The following is a 20,187-nucleotide window of genomic DNA, read 5'->3' as shown; positions in this document are numbered from 1 at the left end:
GGGTGGTTTAGGGTGGGGGGATAGTATCAGTTAGTCCAGGGTGGTTTAGGGTGGGGGATAGTATTAGTTAGTCCAGGGTGGTGTGGGGGGATAGTATTAGTTAGTCCAGGGTGGTTTAGGGTGGGGGGATAGTATTAGTTAGTCCAAGGTTGTGTGGGGGGATAGTATTAGTTAGTCCAGGGTGGCGTGGGGGGATAGTATTAGTTAGTCCAGGGTGGTGTGGGGGGATAGTATTAGTTAGTCCAGGGTGGCGTGGGGGGATAGTATTAGTTAGTCAAGGGTGGCGTGGGGGGATAGTATTAGTTAGTCCAAGGTTGTGTGGGGGGATAGTATTAGTTAGTCCAGGGTGGTGTGGGGGGATAGTATTAGTTAGTCCAGGGTGGCGTGGGGGGATAGTATTAGTTAGTCCAGGGTGGCATGGGGGGATAGTATTCGTTAGTCCAGGGTGGCGTGGGGGGATAGTATTAGTTAGTCCAGGGTGGTTTAGGGTGGGGGATAGTATTAGTTAGTCCAGGGTGGTTTAGGGTGGGGGGATAGTATTAGTTAGTCCAGGGTGGCGTGGGGGGATAGTATTAGTTAGTCCAGGGTGGTGTGGGGGGATAGTATTAGTTAGTCCAGGGTGGTGTGGGGGGATAGTATTGGTTAGTCCAGGGTGGTGTGGGGGGATAGTATTAGTTAGTCTAGGGTGGCGTGGGGGGATAGTATTAGTTAGTCCAGGGTGGCGTGGGGGGATAGTATTAGTTAGTCCAGGGTGGCGTGGGGGGATAGTATTAGTTAGTCCAGGGTGGCGTGGGGGGATAGTATTAGTTAGTCCAGGGTGGCGTGGGGGGTTAGTATTGTGACTCTGTAATGTGGTTATGAGGAGATATCACATCAGTGCACACTGATATACGAACGGGGGAGGATGTTTATATGGGAATATCTCAGGCACTTGAAACATTAACTTAAAGCATTAACTGCAGATGTCGTCTGGTCATTTGTGCTTGTATTTATGTAGTAGTACCATAATAATCTCATGTGGCCCCTTTAAAGTGAAATTCCTCTGCCTCCGAACTGGACGTTTTCACTTTGACTTTTGAGTTTCGCCAGTTGAAAATCGATGAAAGGGGATATTCGACGTCGTCTTCTCAGTTCGTTTTGTCCTTATTTGAAGGCTGAGGTCAGAGTCGACGGCTCCACTGTTAGATAGCTGGACCCTGTGGCACTGAGACAAACAAGCGATCCATATGGTCATGCCGTCGCACCCCTCGACGTCAGCCATTTCTGTTACCCTCCACACCCCACACTATTTACTGCCCTTAGCAGGCTACAGTGTAACAGCCAGATACAGTGGTGAGTGTGTAACAAGTGGGATGTACCTGTCCTCATGAGGTGTTTCTCAGAGCAGCCTTCGGGCGGATGAGCAACTAACAGATCTGTGTCCCTGTTTCCAATCACATTTAACCTGGCCACCTGACACCTGACTCTAAATAGTTGCCTCGGACAGCTCTGTAGCGTAATGGTGAAAGCTACAGTACATCTCTCTGTTCCATCACGACAGCTTATGTTTTCACACTTTTTAATTAGATCTTGTCTGTATTTGATTTTGGCACAGTCGCCGTTAAACCGCTGTCCTAATATTCCACTGCTGTGGACAATTAGAATCTGACGGTTCTAGACAATTGGAACACTTGTAGGGTTATATTGTCTGCAGACACCATTACTGGTGTGACTCATCTCATGCATCTAGCTGACCAAGAAGCGTGATTAATGAATACCCCCTTGTGGCTTCCAGCAATCACACCACCGCACTGCGATGTGTTCTACCAGTCAACAGAAAAAGCTTTTTTTGTTCAAATGCAAGCGTTGCAAGAGTTCCATCTAGTGGATATTCGATGCTATTACTGCATGATGTGTCGCACTGTCCAATGTTACCACAGACAGAATGGACAATAGCCAAGACTTGGCAGGAGGTTTACATACTGCTGTTTATTGTTTCAGATCACTGGATCCACGGAGTCCCCTCAGAACCTACAGCAATTATAAAGGTAGATGACCTATGTTTTTCTTTCTCTTTTATTTTTCCTGTTGAAAAAGTCCATTCTGGGTGAACAAAATATTTGATGTTTTTGTTTTAAATATAAATGTGTATTTGACATAAATGTAATGGCTTTGCATGTCAGACAATAATACCGTACCTTGGAGATGTGCCGATGTCTTCATGTTGAAGTGATCCACCACACCAAGACTTTCCACCCGGGGGCAGTATAGGCTTGAGAAACAATTTTTCATGTGAGACTGTTCCACTTTCAAACCAGAAACCCTAGGAGAACTGCCTGGATAGAAAAAAGAAAAGGGCTGTTTCGGTTCCTGAAACTTTATTATTTCTATCAGTCATATTTTGGGTCCAGAATATCTGTGTTGCGTTGAACATCACTGGAGGGCAGAAAGGGCTTTCTAATCTAGTGAATTAGGCTTTTTATGTTTTCACCAGACCCACAATGCACTAGGCATATTTTATTTTAACCGCTTGTCCTTATGAAATAACATGTTTTTTTTATATAGATTTTGTAGGCATTTTTGTGTTTATTAACCGAGGCTTCACAAAATTACAGTTAAACATCGTCTCTTTATGAGGCAGAAGAGTATAAGAACTGTTTCCGATGCCTGAATCATAGTACTTAGTAGTTAAACCATTATACTTTTTGTCAACATTTGTAAAAGTCCCCTGCCGTGGGACATTTCTCTCATGTCGACGGACACAGCCGGACGTCATGATGTCAGTCCTAGAACAAAATACATGTGGAATGTCCGAAGCATTCTCATTTACATATTTAGCCCAGTTCATAATAACATGACGACATCTGACCCACCAACCTGTTAATGTCTCAGGGAACCAGCAAAAGGCAGCGTGGATACAATACAAGAACACTCCAAATCATTGTCATGTGCCGCCTCGCCTCCACAGTCTGTCCTGCAAAATAGCACATGTCCGCCGATGGTGATGTCCATACCGAAATGGAGCTCCAGCCGAGGCGAGTCCTCTATCCATCTCTGTGGGTTTTATTAGGCGCCCCATTAGCCGTTACGGGAAGAAGTAGATACTGGGTCGGCGTCCGTTAAATGGTGTGTGGCTGGTACGGTCGCTGGTGCATGTCGGGACAATAATTACCCCCAGGATTAGTGAGGTCTGCCTGGGGGACTGGCACAGCCGAGGCCTGGAACGCTGACACAGGGAAACGCTCTCCCGGAGCCGGCAGTGGGTCCGTGAAGTGCATTTGGGGAAATTCGTTTCCGCCTGCTTGGAATGCTGGAATGGATTGGACCGGGGTGACGGTGACATCGCAGCAGGTCGAGCGGGCGCTCACATCAAAGCCCAGGGGGTGCGGAAATAATTATGTTTCCGGTCACAATGCTATTTCCTAGCATTCAAAGGTCCGAATGAATATTGTACTTTACTGGTGCAGTTACCAAACCCAACTCCCACAGAACTTGCATTGTTCAAACCCCTCTCGTTGGCAGAGTGAGAACGCATTTTACAATAAGACCATTTTCCGCAGCTCTGGGTGAAGAACCAGCCTGGGGTCCACCTGTTCAGTATAGAGGCTCAAGAGGTTCAATAAATGCATTTTATTCGTGTGAAAGGGCACGGGTTTGGGGTTGGTTCACGACCAGGATCGGACAGCGGTGATAAGGTGTAGGTGTGTGTGTTGTGTGTGTGTGTGTGAGGGTCTCAGAAAAGACAGTGAGATTGGCTGCCACTGGAGTGACGTCCCTTTTCTAGCATTCATATAAACGTACCCCCTGGCAAAGCTCATGTCACATCGGAGGGTGTGAGCGAAAAACAGGAGAGGAACGAGGATAGAGAGAACACGAGTGATATTTTTGCGCCATTCATTTGACAGCTATTTACCATGCTGAATCACCGTGCCAGACAGCACCTCCTTCTCCTCTGAAACAGACCGACCGCTCCTCCACTTATCCCCCCTCCCCTTCTGCTGCTCCCAAAGTTGAATGTGAGGGGAAGGAGAAAGGGTCTGTGCTTGGTGCCTGAACAGTACTTAGCAGGGAGAGAAACCGTGTGAGGGAGGAGCGACAGAGTGCTGTGCATTCAGACCACACCACTAGATAATCCAGGACTGTCGGGTAGCACCGGCTTTCAAAGGGGAGAAGAAGGAACTGGAAGTGCGAACTACACTAGACCTTGCACGTTAAGAAGCTCCTGGGGCTACACAACAGCCGGCGTCAGAACCTCCAGACCAGCCTTCTGGGTCAACGGGGTGGCTTTAGGGGCTAAAGGCCTGCCTGAGCGCGACTGAATGGCTCTGTTTCTGGATGGCTCCCAGACACTGGGGGCCTATTACTGCTTGATCCGGAGGAGGTTCAAGAGGAGGCGCAAGAAACGCTCGGAGCGCAAAGGTACCAGCTCCGGGGCGGCTTGGTTGGACAAGGCTTTGTGTGTGCGCTGCGTGGGAGAGCCGGTCTGGGTCTGTGAGGCGTGTGTGCAACAGCTTGTCAAATTGATGTGTGATTGATGTGCTGTGGAATAGAGCACCAAGTATTGATTGTACCGGTGGGTTTGTTTATTCAGCATTTCCGGAGTTTTAACCCGGAGAAAGTAGAATTATGGAACTTCATCTCCTTCGGAGCTGAGGAAGATCCGATATGTGCATTTGATAGAAATGTTCAATGCCTTGAATAATGTTCTCCTGCTGTGTCCACCGTAACAGAAATGTTTCTATTTTTGGTTCAGTACTTGTGTTATGTTTCAAAACAAGGACTGTCTAAAAACCACGCAAATGAGTTTGTACACTGTGTAACGGCGCTGTCTTACTGCGTTTTTCCTCTGAACCTCTCACATTCAGAGCCGCTTTTGCGCACTGTACGCTACGCGTGACGACTTCTGTCTTTTTCCATGACATCAGTTCCACTCCCGTTGCTTTGGTTAAAAGAAACTATGCAGGTGAATTCGCCTTCAAATTGACTTCCTGGACCTTGTTGGGGGTGGGTGGTGTTCTTACCTTCAGGTCAGGTAAGCAGATAGGAGTTTCGATTCTTCTGTGTTGTCCAACGAGAACTAAACGTGACAGGCAGTAATGTGTTACGGATGGAATCCGTATCATATAGGCTGTTTCCTAAAACACTCACAGTGAGGTAGCACAGTGAGGTAAAAAGTCTCACAATGTCTCACAGTGAGGTACAATGTCTCACAGTGAGGTATAATGTCTCACAGTGAGGTACAATGTCTCACAGTGAGGTACAATGTCTTACTTCAAAAGAAACATTAGGAAAAATTCCTTGCCCCAGTCTTAAAGGATTTCTTGAAGTGCTTGGTCTGGCTCCATAAAGAGCTGAGGAATAATCTGTTAATGTAATTGGAAGGAAGGTGATAGGGATTATTGCTTTGTTGCTGTAATAGTCTGTCAAGAGCTAAACAATAAGACGCCGCAACCTTAGCATATTAATCACACTTTATTAATTACTTAAAGTTCAGCAGAACCTTTTCGTTATTAGACACAGCATCATGACATAAAGCAGCCTCCAACTGCCAAACAACATAAATCACATCTGCTGTGTTGGAACATTTAGCTCCAAGTGTTTTTGGCATTGAAGATATTGTTGAGTCTCTCAGGACATTATCTGTTATGTATGGCGCTTACGGCTGAAGTCATTTTTGTAAAATCCTTGCTTCGTTGGGCTTTCGACGTGATTGTCAATGGCTGCTAATCTTTCAGCAGTTAAATACTCTCAATAAACTCCAAAGCGTCCTTTGCCCACCTCTCACTTAATATTTTAATGCAAATTCCCTATCTTCATTAAACACTCAGAAGGCAACGCAGTAATGACTTTTACCCCGTTTGGACTGACTGCTCGCACATCCAGCTGAGCAGGGTTGGTCCCGGTTTGGGAGACCAGATGCTGCTGGAAGTGGTGTTGGTAGGCCATCAGGGGGCGCTGTTCCCTCTACACTTGATTGAAGGGCCCAGAGCAGGGAAGGTGACATTGTCTTTTGCAGGGAGACGTCTCTCCGTTGTGATGGTCAGTTAGTGGTGTTAAACCCGGTGTTGAACCCAACCCAGACCCTATTCCCATCATGGCCACCAAAACATTTTTACCCATACATTTCCAGGTAAGTTGGACTAAGAACACATTCTCATTTTTATCAACGACCTGGGAGCGATTACGATTGATCGGTTAGCTGAGGGAAAGAGAAAGAGAGAGATTTTTCCTTGCCGAATCCGGGATTGTATCTAACCATCTTTTGGTTGCTGATCGGATTCTCTAAACACTTGGCAGTGTTGCCCTAAATTCCTTACTGCTATATACAAGTCCTCACCTATCCACCTCAGCAGTTTGTATTAAATGTTTTAGCACATATTTGTTGCTACCATTTGCTGTTGGGGAAAGGTGGGCTTCACCCTCACCATCTACGTAGGGTACCTCAGTTGGCAGAAATGCGCTTCATACAGCGATTCCACTGTCCCTAAATAAAAAATAATTTGATTCAATTTAAGCCGTCGTAAGACGAGGTAAAAATGCAAGCAAGTGTCACTAGTCTGTTAGCACTCAGTAGTCTGGGGAGGTTTAAGAACCTTCACGTCCACTGCCGTGTGCTGCCAGGTGAGGTGAAGTGTGAGTTCAATTTGCTGTGAAGGGAAGTGAATTCCAGGATGCGACCGAACCGTCAGCTGCTCTGTGATCTGCGTGCAAGCGCAGCACAAAGGGGTGTGTCCGTGCCGCTGTCCGTCAAACCGCGACCCCACGACGGCGGCGCTCTGTTCCACGTTGCTCCAGGTGGTTCTGGGTGGTTCTAGGTTGTTTCCGGGTTGTTTATTCGGTTCTAGGTGGCGTCGAGTGAAATGAATGCCGGTTGGTTTGCAGCTCCGTGCCCGAAGTCTAGGAAAGACGACAGCTCTCACATCTACGGATTTCATTTGGATCCGCCTCAGCTGTTACAGGTGTCACTGGGTTTAACGGCCGTAGGTTTGTGTTGTAGCCTCGGCTCATGCAGCAGTCTATGTTAAATCCTGATGTTAAATCCAACCCCCCCACCCCCAACAACCCGCCGCAACCTCCCCCGCCCCACTCCTGGCTAGCTGGCCTGTCCATCAACATTACCTCCAGACCTGGTTAATCCAGGAGCCGTGGGGTATGAAATTCAACTACCCCCCCTACTTCGCCTCCCCATCCCTCCCTCCTCACCTGGAGATAGAGGAGCGCCAGTCCTGGCCTTGACGGTGGCAGGCAGGGAAGGACGGCGATAGTCATCTGTTGTGGAGCTACGGGGGTAGTGGCGCGGAGAGAATGGCTGGGGAGCGGGGAGGAGAGACGCGCTTCTGGGCAGAGCCGAGGATCTGGTCTCTCTCGTCTGAATGTTCAGTACTGGCCTGCAGGCTGAGCCTCTGGGCCAAGAGAACAATGCGCCCGTAACAGTTTCTGTGTTGGCGTTGGTTGAAGTTCCAGGTGCCTCCTCGATTGTTACTATTTACAGTCGATTGTAGAGAGTGAAGTAAAATGGGCATCGGACAGTAACGCAACCCTATGTTTTCCTCCAGACATTTCGTCCGCCCCGACATCATAGCAAATATTTATTCATCTGCACCGAAGGTGTGTGTCCAGCAGTTTGGAAAACCTCATTAAAGCACCTGCCTCTGAGGCATTTAGTAAGCAGCTATTTTCAGCACTGGAGGCTGCCTGGGAAGGCTAGCTACCTGCGATAGCGTTACATGGATTTGATCTGACTGGCTGCCAGACTGGTGAATAGTGCAGAGGGGATAGGGAGAGAGGAAGCTGGGGCTGTCTAGGGGAGTTGCATGGTTTCAGGGGCCCGAGTGGTTTGGAGAATTCAAGATGGTATTTCGGGCTCCAGTGTGATTCCATTGGTATTCGCAACGACAGCTAGTGAATATGATTCCCATTCCCTAGTGGTCTGTCCTTGTCCTTGTCGTCCCTGGAAACTGGAGGCTGAGACCGAAACTACTTATGACTGCTGGTTGACCCTCGACCTCTCCGCTCTGCCTAGGTGTGTGTGTGTGTGTGTGTGTGTGTCAGTGTCATTGTCAGCAGATTGATCTGAGAGCTACAGTCCCGGTGTAGAAGGACCTCTAGGGGCCCACCCCCGACCCTGCTCCGCTAAGTGGAATTGATACTGTGTCCCCGTCACCCTGTGTCCTCCAGGCATCCAGTCCGTATCGTAAATTACACACGTCATGTGGATTTCACAGGCTCCACTGTAAATGCTTTGTAGCAATGACAGCACTGACCTTCAGGGGTTCCTTTGCAAACATTAGTGGAATTAGACCTATCTATCTATCTATCTATCTATCTATCTATCTATCTAATCTATCTAATCTCTGTCATTATACAGACTAAAACTGTTAAATATGCCACATTCTAATTTGTTAACCACACGCAGGTGATGGTCTGTCCTGCCTGGAACGATCGGCACCAGCCTGCCGGAGCTCCTTTAGTCAATCCCTTTCTCACATCCAAAAGTGCGCCCGCAGAGTCCTCCCTTTAGCACGCCACCACGTCCGGGACAGAAAGATGCTCTGACTTCGTTATCACCAGTACTAACCTCCCTTCATGAGGCTGGACTGTCCCCCGGTTAGAGTCCCCCTTCGGGGAGTAGTTATCTGCCTGTGGAGGACAGGTGTCAGGCAGATCCGCCCCGAGTACCATCATTTCATGGTTTAGATAGGCAGACTTTTTTTTAATCTCCACATGGTTTTGCCCTAAATGTCACATTTCCATCGACAATTCTAAGAATATCTGAGCGAGTTTTTTTTTTAATTTAAATTTTTTATTTGGACTTTCGGGGCTAATAGCCACACCATTTGTGTCTGACAAACTGGAAAAGGTCAACCAATAAGCTTTTGTTAAATTTTGTTGGTGAAATTTCTTCAGATGTCTTTGTTTTCGAGGCAGCATTATGTTTCAGTATTATTTTGTAGATTGCATCATAAGTTGGCTGTTAATAATGTGTCCTTGATATACCTTCAATTAGCTTTGTCAGTTGATAGCCTGCCCTACACATTTTTTACTGATGAAAAGGAAATGAAACACTGTTTCTACAGCAAAGTTTGCTCTTATTCTCTGTTAGTTGATTTTAATGTCATAACCATTTACAATGAAGAATGAGGTACAAGGTATTCTGATGATTTGGGTGGCCTAATAGTTCGATACAGCTCATGTGTGGAATGACCTTTTCTACCTGTTCAAGGGGCAGCAAATAAACAATATAGCGATGCTCTGTGTCGGCTCTTTCCAGCTTGCAGTCTCCACCGTCTTCCTTCCTCCATCTCATCAACTCTCCACGACACATTGATAAGTCACGCCTGTGGCTCGACGGGGCCTGGTCTAACGTCCCATCCAGCGTGTCTAAAAATGACATTTGACGCCTGCAAAAATGGAGAATGTGTGAGAGAAATATAGGCTGCTGCCTCCGGCAGCTTTGAGAAAGCTTCATGTTCCGGTCGAACCCTCGTGTTACCCCGCCTCCCACGTGTTACCCCGCCTCCCATTCCGGTCGAACCCTCTAGATCAATCCTTCTGCTTTAGACGACAGGGTTGCTCTGACAGTTGGTTTCAGAATTCCCCACCTGGCTGTTAAACTGTTCTACTTATAGAACCCTAACTCTCCCAGAATCCATCCCTCAGGATCTCCTTCCCAGTTGTCTGGCTAGCCCTAACACCTCTGGTTGATGTCTCACTTTTTCACATCAACGACCCCCAAATTGGCTGTAGGAGCCCCCTATTGGATATTTTGTACTGTGTATGTATATAGGCAGCACTATTTAGTATTACAACCCTGTTTCCAAAAACAGTTGTATAAAATGAAAAATAAAATGTTGAAACTGAGAAATGTAATTTTTTTGGGAAAATACATACCCGTTTTGAATTTGAAGCAAGCAACACCTTTCAAAAAAGTTGGGACAGGAGCATGCTTACCACTGTGTTGCATCACCTCTTCTTTTTACAATACTCTGTAAGCGTTTTGGAACTGAGGAGACCAGTTGTTGTAGTTTTGAGAGTGAAATGTTTTCCCATTCTTGCTTGATGTAGAATTTCAGGTGCTGATGTAGAATTTCAGGGTCTACATTGTCATATTGAAATAAGCAAAGCCTTCCCTGAAAAAGATGTCGTCTGGATGGCCGCATAAGTTGCCCCTAAACTTGTATATATTGTTCACCATGCCATGTGTACTAATGCACCCCCATACCATCACGGATGCTACCTTTTGAACTGTGCACTGATAACAAACTGTGCCGCCTGATGGCCCAAAGACCACCACCATCCAGTATTGCTTTTTTGGCCTTGTTCCTTGCATACAGAGATTTCTCTGGATTCTCTGAATATTTTTATGATATTATGTTCTGTAGATCATTAAACACTTATGTTGAAAAACGTTATCCTCAAATTGTTGTGGTGAACCCCTCCCCATCTTCACTTCTGACCTACCCATCCTCTCTGGAATTATTTTTAATACCCAATCATGTTACTGACCTGTTGCCAATTGACCTAATTATTCGAGTGATATTCCCCCAGGTTTAGTTTTTTAGCATAGCACAACTTTTTCTGTCTTTTGTTGCCTCTGTCCCAAATGCATCAAATTCAAAGTGGACATATATTTTTCAAAAAACATTAAAATGTCTCAGTTTCAACATTTTATATGTTGTCTTTGTGCTATTTTCTATTGAATATAGTGTTTAAATGTTTTTCTTTACATTTTACACAGCGACCCATTTTCCAAATGGGTTGTATATAGGCCAACAGTGGAATATAGAAGGTAATACAGGGTTCATAAGGACAGTTTAGTTCAAGCATTTTCAAGGACTTCGTAATAATATTCAAGGACCTTAATTTAATATATGGTTGTCGATCTAATGTCTAAAACACAACCCCCCCAATCAAGCAAGCAAAAAGGTGTGTCTCGTCTCTTAAAGGGGATCTGTGTAGAATAGTATTATGTACAATAACGCAACTTGTCCCCCAACAATGTCCTCTTCCCGTTCACATAGGCCTCCCTAATGACATTATGCATTGGCATTGATATTATTATAACATTCTAAACTATGTCAGGAAATTGTGAACATGACGAAAGTAGATTACATGTGTAGATGGTGATTTTAATATTGTTGTACTGTATCATGTCGAAGCAAGTAAACAAGTCTATAATATGTACATGTAACAAAAGAATAAATCCGACCCTGGCCCTCATTTGAGATGGAGGTTGGTATCATGTTTCTAAAACAAGAAAGTGGCAAAAAACGGACTTGCTGTCGTATTACAGCACGTGTTTATAATAAGCCAAGTATTGCGAAGACAATATTCAACGTTGTCCTTTTCACAACAGCAGCGTTGGTGCGGCAGGCACAGCGTCGCTCGATTGCGACGCTGTGCCTGCCGCAAAGCCTGATGGTAACTTACATTTATAGGACTGGAAAAGTATGATTGTAGCGGGGCCGGAGAGACAGGAAATATTCATCAAATTACCCAACTCAGTGTTTTGCTGCTAAGACCTGAAATACATGATCTCTAGAGGTCCTGTGGCCCCAGGTGAAGAGCATCATCATGACTGGGGCGTCATGGCTTTTCTTCTGATGGGATACGAGTTTACTGAGGGTTTAACTGGCAGGTACATTCTTTACTGAATCAGGTTTTTTTAATCTACTGTGTCATTTTGTATGGACATCTAAGCATTGTCATGATCTGCTATCGCAAGCTGCTTGACAATTCCCGGGCCTAAACCTCTCAGATTTCTCCCCTGAACATTTGAATTGTTCTTCTTCATCTCCAGAAGCTTGGAATTGGTTTTATCCCTTCAAGTGACAATGGCTTAGCACCTATAGAATATTATTATTATTATATCCATAATAATAATATTCTGCTTTTTTCTTCTCTTCATAGGTGTCATCAGCAAAACGATGACAGGAGGTATGTTGGGTGCATCCATTGTCAAGATCTGTGCCACTTTAATAAACTACAATGCGGTCCAACCACTTCACATTGTCTGTTATATGTGTAATGTAAGTTTGCGCCAGTGAGTGTCTTAACTGAACATACCCAGTAAGATGTGCTCTGTGTGCTGGATCTGTATGCAGTGCTGCTTGAAATACCTCCATGTGAGACCTGTGACTGAGACAGGAGAGTGAGACAGGAGTGAAACCTTAAGGTGAGACAGGAGTCTTGATAAAGGAGAGTGAGACAGGAGCCTAAGACTGAAGAGTAAGACTGGAGAGTGAGACAGGAGAGAGAGACAGGAGTCTTGAGACAGGAAAGTGAGACAGGTGTCTTGAGACAGGACAGTGAAACAGGAATCTGAGACCGTAGAGTGAGACAGGAGTCAAAGACAGGATAATGAGACCGGAGTCTATGAAAGTTTTGAGAAAAGAGAGTGAGACAGGCGTCTAAGACTGGAGAGTGAGACAGGATAATGAGACCGGAGTCTATGAAAGAGTTGAGAAAGAGAGTGAGACAGGTGTCTAAGACTGGAGAGTGAGATGGCAGTGTTAGATGCTGTGTCTTAAATAGATCAACCTGTTGTTGCAGGGATTTTTCCAGAACTGGATGAAATGCAAACATTTAAAGCTTAATTTTAAAGTTGTATAACCCCTACAAAACATGTCTTTTAATTAATGTTTTCTGTAGGTACACATTTTTGGGGTGGGGAAAAAGCATCTAGCTTAACAGCCTTCAGATAGATCTACATAAGAAATGTCTGTACGAGTAGATACAGAATATGTTGCTATACTGTAGATAATGCACTACCACCATATACAGCACAGGCCAAAAGTTTGGACACACCTTCTCCTTCAATGCGTTTCCTTTATTTTCATGACTTTTTACATTGTAGATTCTCACTGAAGGCATCAAAACTATGAATGAACACATGGAATTATGTACTTAACAAAAAAGTGTGAAATAACTGAAAACATGTCTTATATTCTAGTTTCTTCAAAATAGCCACCCTTTTCTCTGATTACTGCTTTGCACACTCTTGGCATTCTCTTGATGAGCTTCAAGACGTAGTCACCTGAAATGGTTTTCAAACAGTCTTGAAGGAGTTCCCAGAGATGCTTAGCACCTGTTGGCCCCTTTGCCTTCACTCTGTGGTCCAGCTCACCCCAAACCATCTCGATTGGGTTCAGGTCCGGTGACCGTGGAGGCCAGGTCATCTGGCGCAGCACTCCATCACTCTCCTTCTTGGTCAAATAGCCCTTACACAGCCTGGAGGTGTGTTTGGGGTCATTGTCCTGTTGAAAAATTAATGATGGTCCAACTAAACGCAAACCGGATGGGAACGCATGTCGCTGCAGGATGCTGTGGTAGCCATGCTGGTTCAGTATGCCTTTTTGAATAAATCCCCAACCGTTTCATCAGCAAAGCACCCCCACACCATCACACCTCCTCCTCCATGCTTCACGGTGGGAACCAGGCATGTAGAATCCATCCGTTTACCTTTTCTGCGTCGCACAAAGACACGGCGGTTGGAACCAAAGATAAAAAATTTGGACTCATCAGACCAAAGCACAGATTTCCACTGGTCTAATGTCCATTATTTGTGTTTCTTGGCCCAAACAAATCTCTTCTGCTTGTTGCCTCTCCTTAACAGTGGTTTCCTAGCAGGTACTTGACCATGAAAGCCTGATTTGCGCAGTCTCCTCTTAACAGTTGTTCTAGAGATGTGTCTGCTGCTTGAACTCAGTGTGGCATTCAACTGGCCTCTAATCTGAGCTGCTGTTAACCTCCGATTTCTGAGGCTGGTGACTCAGATGAACTTATCCTCAGCAGCAGAGGTGACTCTTGGTCTTCCTTTCCTGGGGCGGTACTCATGTGAGCCAGTTTCGTTGTGGCGCTTGATGGTTTTTGCGACTGCACTTGAGGACACATTCAAAGTTTTTGCAATTTTCCGGACTGACTGACCTTCATTTGTTAAAGTAATGATGGCCACTCGTTTCTCTTTACTTAGCTGATTGGTTCTTGCCATAATATGAATTCTAACAGTTGTCCAATAGGGCTGTCGGCTGTGTATCAACCTGACTTCTGCACAACACAACTGATGGTCCCAACCCCATTAATAAGGGAGAAAATGCCACAAATTAACCCTGACAAGGCACACCTGTGAAGTGAAAACAATTTCAGGTGACTACCTCATGAAGCTTATTGAGAGAACACCAAGGGTTTGCAGCGCTATCAAAAAAGCAAAGGGTGGCTACTTTGAGGAATCTAAAATATAAGACGTTTTCAGTTATTTCACACTTTTTCTGTTAAGTACATAATTCCAAATGTGTTCATTCATAGTTTTGATGCCTTCAGTGAGAATCTACAATGTAAATAGTCATGAAAATAAAGAAAACGCATTGAATGAGAAGGTGTGTCCAAACTTTTGGCCTGTACTGTATGTTATGGTTAATCATCAAATGCATATGGCTCCATTAAGCCTTTCACATATCGGCCGCCAGGATGGAATAGTCTGTTGACATTTGTTTGCTAATATCGTGGTGTGATATTAAGCTTTGGGACAGTGTGACTGTGAATAATGTGTAGGTTTATGTGTTGATGCTGTACGCTTGGAAACAACTTCAGTCATGTTTTAATGTGAATCCCTGAATGGCCACAGAAGGCTGTACAGTCTTGCAAGTCTGTCATGTGGTTATGATACGATGTTGATGTCTGTGAGCTTTGACAGGGAACAGAATGCCCCTCCTAATCCTTGAAGTCTGTCTCACTATGGCCCCCTTCTTCAAACATGTGTATTCAAACTCACTCACAGATAACTCCATTTGTTGACATTTTCTCATTCCACCCAGCTAATTTCTGTCGCCCATTATCTTTGTGAGCGAGTGGCAACCTAAGCTTCGGTCTCCGCCTGTCCGACACACACAAAGCGAGGAGGCAACGTTTCCAGTGAGGCGCCAGGGCTCGTCAGACAGATAACATTGTCAGAGCTAATGTTTGGAAGGACAGAGTTGAGTGGCGGCAGGGTACAAGGCCACTTCTTGTCACAGGCAGAGAGAGAAAGGAGATTACACTGTACAGGCTGTCAGAGACAGAGAGAGAGGGAGAGAGAGAGAGAGAGACTGGTTGGTTAACACAAAAGTCAGTTCTGTTCCTTTTTTTCTCCACCAACCAAAGCGGCTTAACAACAAGGCATACTTGCCTCTACTGAAGAATTCTCGTGATTGACTTCTACTTTAAGATGTTCACTACTGTGGGTGCCACTACTGTCTTCACACTGTCTAAAACCAAGCACCTAAGAAATTCTGACTGCCAAGAACAACCAAGTAGGCCTATAGTTGACAAAAGCCCTCTGGAACCAATACAGTACTGAAGGCAAAAAGGCCTAGATTGTGTAATTACTGTATAACTATGATGCCAAAAAGGAAAAGCCCCGTCCTATTCTAGGTGAGCTCTCTTTGCCCCAACACTAACTTACTACACCTAAATGGACCACCATGCTGATTCAGATTGCTGTTGGAGCCCTACAGTGAATATTAACTCTTAGCTATGTGGCGCTTAGCTGTCGACAGCCGTGTATATGGGCTTGGGAAGTACGGCACCAAACACATTAGCACAGCATGCTTATCGCCACGCTTCTGGTCATCTCGGTGGTCTGCCGTCCTGAGTCTGCCGCTCTTTTTTTTCCGGTGAGCCGTGCGGTGCCGACGCCGTCCGGGCGGGTGAGCGTGATGCGGGATCCGCGTTCCTAATGAAACCAATCCCGGTGGCCGCGGCAGATGCCCTCTCAGGAATACCCATCAGGCCTCCCGCACCCGGCCATTACGGCTCTGACACACGTGGAGCCGGCAGCACGCTGTCGTTCGGCACGGTGCCTGGTTCGCAGCTGGTTTCCTGCAACGTCTCCAGGACGGATGCTGCCGTTACAGCATCGTTGAGTATCACTTGATACAAGGGAGGCCATTTTAGCTTTGACACGGGCTTTAGTCACATGGCTAAACTGATATCTCCAGGCAGGGGCCAAGGCACTGTCATCGTAACCCTAAGACCGGGTACTTAATTCAGCTTCTGCCCATCTGAAGGCGAGAGCGTCAAATGAGGGTGACATTTAGAGAAAGTAACGAGTAGGACCGTAATTCAACCCAGACTTCCATGAATCTTCAGTGATGCAAATATGAAGCTGTCTCTCCCCTGACCTCTGTCACGGAAATGCCATTATTACCCACAAGGCCACTCCCCAGGAAGTGACCCGCTTCGCCGGCAAGGTCCCCTGCTAAAGAGTTTCACAGATAGAGAGTGTCCTCCTGGCAGCCCTTTGCCAGGAAATCAATGTTCCTATTCCCGAGCTAAGAGTGTCAAAGTGAAAAACTGTTCCCATCACCAGTAGTCGGAACCACAAAAAAGAGATGATAATTATCTAGTCATTTTCGCACGGTGGCCATTTATTTATTTTCCGCCTGGTGGATGACATATAGAGTGGCAGTTTGCTGATTAACCTAACGTTAATAACAGAAGCGCTGCTTTTCTTATCGTTCTGGAAGGTGAGCGCTTATTATAAGAGGGATGGCTTAAGACAGGTTGATGTGTGTTCGGGGGGATTGGGCTGAGGGAGTGTGTGTGTGTGTGTGTGTATGTGTGTGTGTGTGGGGGGCTACGGCATAGCTTAGGCTCAGTACGTGGGCTACTGCATAGCACCGACTAAATGCCTTTTAATATTGCCTGCTCTTTCATGTTGTCTTTTATTTTTAATCATATAATTATTGCTGTTTATTTTGGATGTCAAACCATTTACATTTTGTTCCCTACCGGAATTTCAAATGTTTCAGTTTGATATCTTATGGGTTACATATCCGGTTGTGTTATTTTATAACCTCTTTCTCCTGAAAGAGTTTAAGCTATAGGGTGAGTGTAAATATTAAGCCCATGTACCCTTTAAGCCCACTATTGTGTTTGGATTTGAAATCGTAAAGAAAGAAAATGTTTAATGTCTCTTCTAATGTATATGCTTGTTACTTCCATGTAACGTTTTATGCCAAACAGATTTGCTTATGTTAAGTGATGGAAGTGCTACTACTTCCTGCCTGTCAGAAGACCTTCAGATAATCACATTTTCCATATATTCTTTGGGCTTATTTTAGTACTCATACCAAGGGCAGGTTTCACAGACACAGGTTAACCTTAGTCCTTGGTTTAAAAGTGTTGCTTAATTTGTTTAAGTCCAGGGCTAGGCTTAATCTGTGTTTTATTTGATTTTACTTACAATATTTAATATACTTTTTCAGCATCTGAAAATATGGGTTTTATGAGTTAGCCCTCATACCTCTTGTCACAATCAATACAGTAGCTTGTTCCTTAGTGTATGTACTGCTACAACATGGTGTTATCTAACACTTAAATGAAACTTGCACTGTGAAACACTGTTTTGCTGTAAACCACTAGCGTTTCAGTTAAGCCCCTTTAATTTATTTGTATTAAAACAGATGGAATATGTTTGTTTTTTTCCATTGCATTCAAACAGCCTACCTACACAGTTACACCTACATTATTTTGTAATGGGAACAAATGTTTGTTTTGAAATGTGGTACCTAAAGGAAAACGAATCCAGGTTGTGATAGGGGTGCAATGACTAATTGGCCTCATTGATAATTTAAAAGAACATATTTCATGATCGTTTCACTAACCCCAAAAAAGTGACAGATGGCTGAGGCTACTGTAACGAGGACGCGCGTGGAAGACGCGCGCCATCCCCCCCGACGTGATATTCGGCGTGCGTCATCGCCGGCCTTCTAGTCACGCCGCTCCTCCTCCCACGGCACTGTCATGTCTTGTAATTGCACGCACCTGGTGTCCATTCCCTCATTAGGTTGCCTATATTAGTTCCCTTGTTTCTGGGCGTCTTTGTGTGGTATTGTTCTATGTTCAGTATTTGCCGTGCGCGGTTGTTTTTGCGCTTGTGCATTAGTTGAGTATTACGTGCCTTGTTTGTCAGAAGAACGCAATACATTGACTTTGACTGCCTCCCTGCATTCGACTCCTTTTTTAAAAAAACACACGCAACGAAGACACACTGTTACAGCTACACTAGTGGAAAGTTGTGTACAAAGTTGTCTAAAGTATGGGAACACTTTACATTGAATACGTTAAAAAAGGCAGTTTGCTGCAACATGTGCAATGCTAACTGACAGATGAGGGGGATCAGAACAATATGGTCAGTCTAAATCAAGTGTCATTGTCTGCTTTCTTAGACAGATTGTTTTTGCTAAGCCTCATCTTTTAGTTTGTTTTTGAAGAGAGAAATCGTGCATTGCCAATACATGGTTGAGTTAGTTATTAGTGTACATTAGCACCATCGTTCTGGCTAGCTAAGCATTCACTATGTTACTGATGGAGCATAGTCTGAATCCCCCATAGACATGGTTGGAGGATATGACCTGGGAGTAAAAGCTTTCTAGAATTTACATTGTCGTTAAGGGCAGCTGCAATTTCAATGTAGTCAACTGGGTGGGACTTACATTTTTTTACTGGTCATCTGACGACATGTCTTGTGATGACTTCGACCTGGTCTTCAGCCTGTATCAGCCAATTAATTAATCTAACATTAATTTATTTAACATGGAAATAGCCTCAGTAGTGCTGCACATACTGGAACAGATGCTAAAATGGCACCGCAACACATTTGAGACTTCTTTCCCTCTCCATGGTATTCCTCTATCACTCCAGCTATGTCTGTGCTTGTGGCTGGCTTGATTGGATAGCTTCAGCAGGCTGCTTTTCTGTGGGATTGCTTATCAAATGCTTCCACTTCAAAGCTCTGGCACTGAAGATATGCTGCTGCCAAAGTCACAGATCTCCGTCTCACATCTGCGGGACGATTTTGCGTTGGTTTCTTTTAAGGGAGAGTTGACGTCAATTATACGGTCCAGGTCTATGTGAAGGATTTCTGTGAACACGTAGTATAAGTATCTATTTGAAAGTCATTTCTGTTCCTGACAAAAAATGTGTGACTATTGATCCAACAGTGTTTTGACATACTTTGTTTCCTTTGGCAGTTGGATGTCCGCTCTCTGAAACTTAGAAAGTATGCCCGACAAATCTCTGCCTCTGTTCGGCTTTTTCCAATTGTCATTCAAGGGTCTCACTCCCCTCTCATCAGAAGAAGAACTGTGCCTGTGAACAACACAGGAGGACTTTATTTTACTTGAAGTGCAGTTGGTTTTCATTTCAGTGTTCCTATGAAGTGACTGCATCTCATTCAAAGTTGACTACTGTGGTGTTATCCCACCATTCCACAGAGAGTGGGACTACAGAATACAAAGGAGATACTTAAGGAGAAACACAGAGAACAGAACAACCTTTGTAATTCTACTACTTTTCTACATTGCTTTGCTTCGGTCCAGATATAATAAAAGAAGAATATGCCCAATACCGTATAGCTTGCATTGACTGATTAGCTGAGGTATAAGGGCTTTAAATTCAATCATTATTTAATGATATTATATCCTCCGAAAATTAATAAAGTATATGCGACGGCTTGCTTAATGCTCTGTGACGATATGGTAATTGGCTGGAAGAATGTCCTGTATGAAATTGAACAGTTGAGTTAAAGTAATTTTCCCTTAAGGCAGTTTTTTCTTTTGTTTTACAATTATTATATTGATTTCCTTCTTTGCCTTCTGTCCCTGGCTTTTCTCTCGGCCTGTTTGTGTGTTGATTTAGTATCTTAGGTTGCCACCGTCGGTGGTAATTTCCCCCAATGAAAAGGCTATATCGCGCTGTCCATTGCTTCCTGCAATTGCTATCACTGTCATTCACGTTTGTTCGTGTTATATGCTCTGAATGCTACTTACAGACATCTGAAACACCATTCCATCAGAGTGCTTCAATCTTGTATACTGTAGCATGTATATGTATGAAAGATAACCTTCTTCTTAACAATCTGGGGAAATATTCTCAAATAAACACATTAGAGACACACTGGGGACAGTGATGTCAAAGTGTGTAAATAATGTTTTATTTTTTTTAGTCTAGTTGCGAACAAGGAATAGTGGGGCAGATATTAGTTAAAAAAAAACTGCCCAAAACAGCCAGTCAGCATGGACAGAATGAGTCCAGCTGCTGATTATGCACAGGATTTTATTTACTCTGAGATGAACCTTTAAGGAACAGCCAATTTCCACCACTTAAACATATTTCAGGATTATTATTATATTTCAGGATATTTTGTTCAGCCGAACGAGATGGATAGAT

General features: G+C 44.5%; 1 protein-coding gene across 8 annotated transcripts in view; it reads left to right on the top strand.

Moving 5' to 3' along the window:
- Positions 1 to 20,187, top strand: part of adarb1a (adenosine deaminase RNA specific B1a) — a 48,426-nt gene that overhangs the window by 18,405 nt on the left and 9,834 nt on the right. For 3 of the 8 annotated variants that reach the window (XM_010891013.3, XM_010891012.3, XM_010891016.3), the window contains exon 2: positions 1,981 to 2,027. Coding sequence is in view for 2 of the 8 variants with exons in the window: in XM_010891014.4 (XP_010889316.1) it covers positions 4,299 to 4,398 (100 nt within the window). In the remaining 6 variants the exon portion in view is untranslated. Of the gene's footprint in view, positions 1 to 1,980; positions 2,028 to 2,636; positions 4,399 to 11,889; positions 11,917 to 11,949; positions 12,009 to 16,457; positions 16,482 to 17,841; positions 18,149 to 20,187 lie in introns of those variants that run through there. The other 5 variants (XM_010891015.3, XM_010891014.4, XM_010891019.3 and 2 more) reach the window with 5 other exon arrangements.

Source organism: Esox lucius, chromosome 22 (genome assembly GCF_011004845.1).
Source record: "Esox lucius isolate fEsoLuc1 chromosome 22, fEsoLuc1.pri, whole genome shotgun sequence".
Classification (NCBI taxonomy): Eukaryota; Metazoa; Chordata; class Actinopteri; order Esociformes; family Esocidae; genus Esox; species Esox lucius.
Note: the sequence above shows the minus strand (reverse complement) of the source record. Positions and strands in the feature narration are given on the sequence as shown.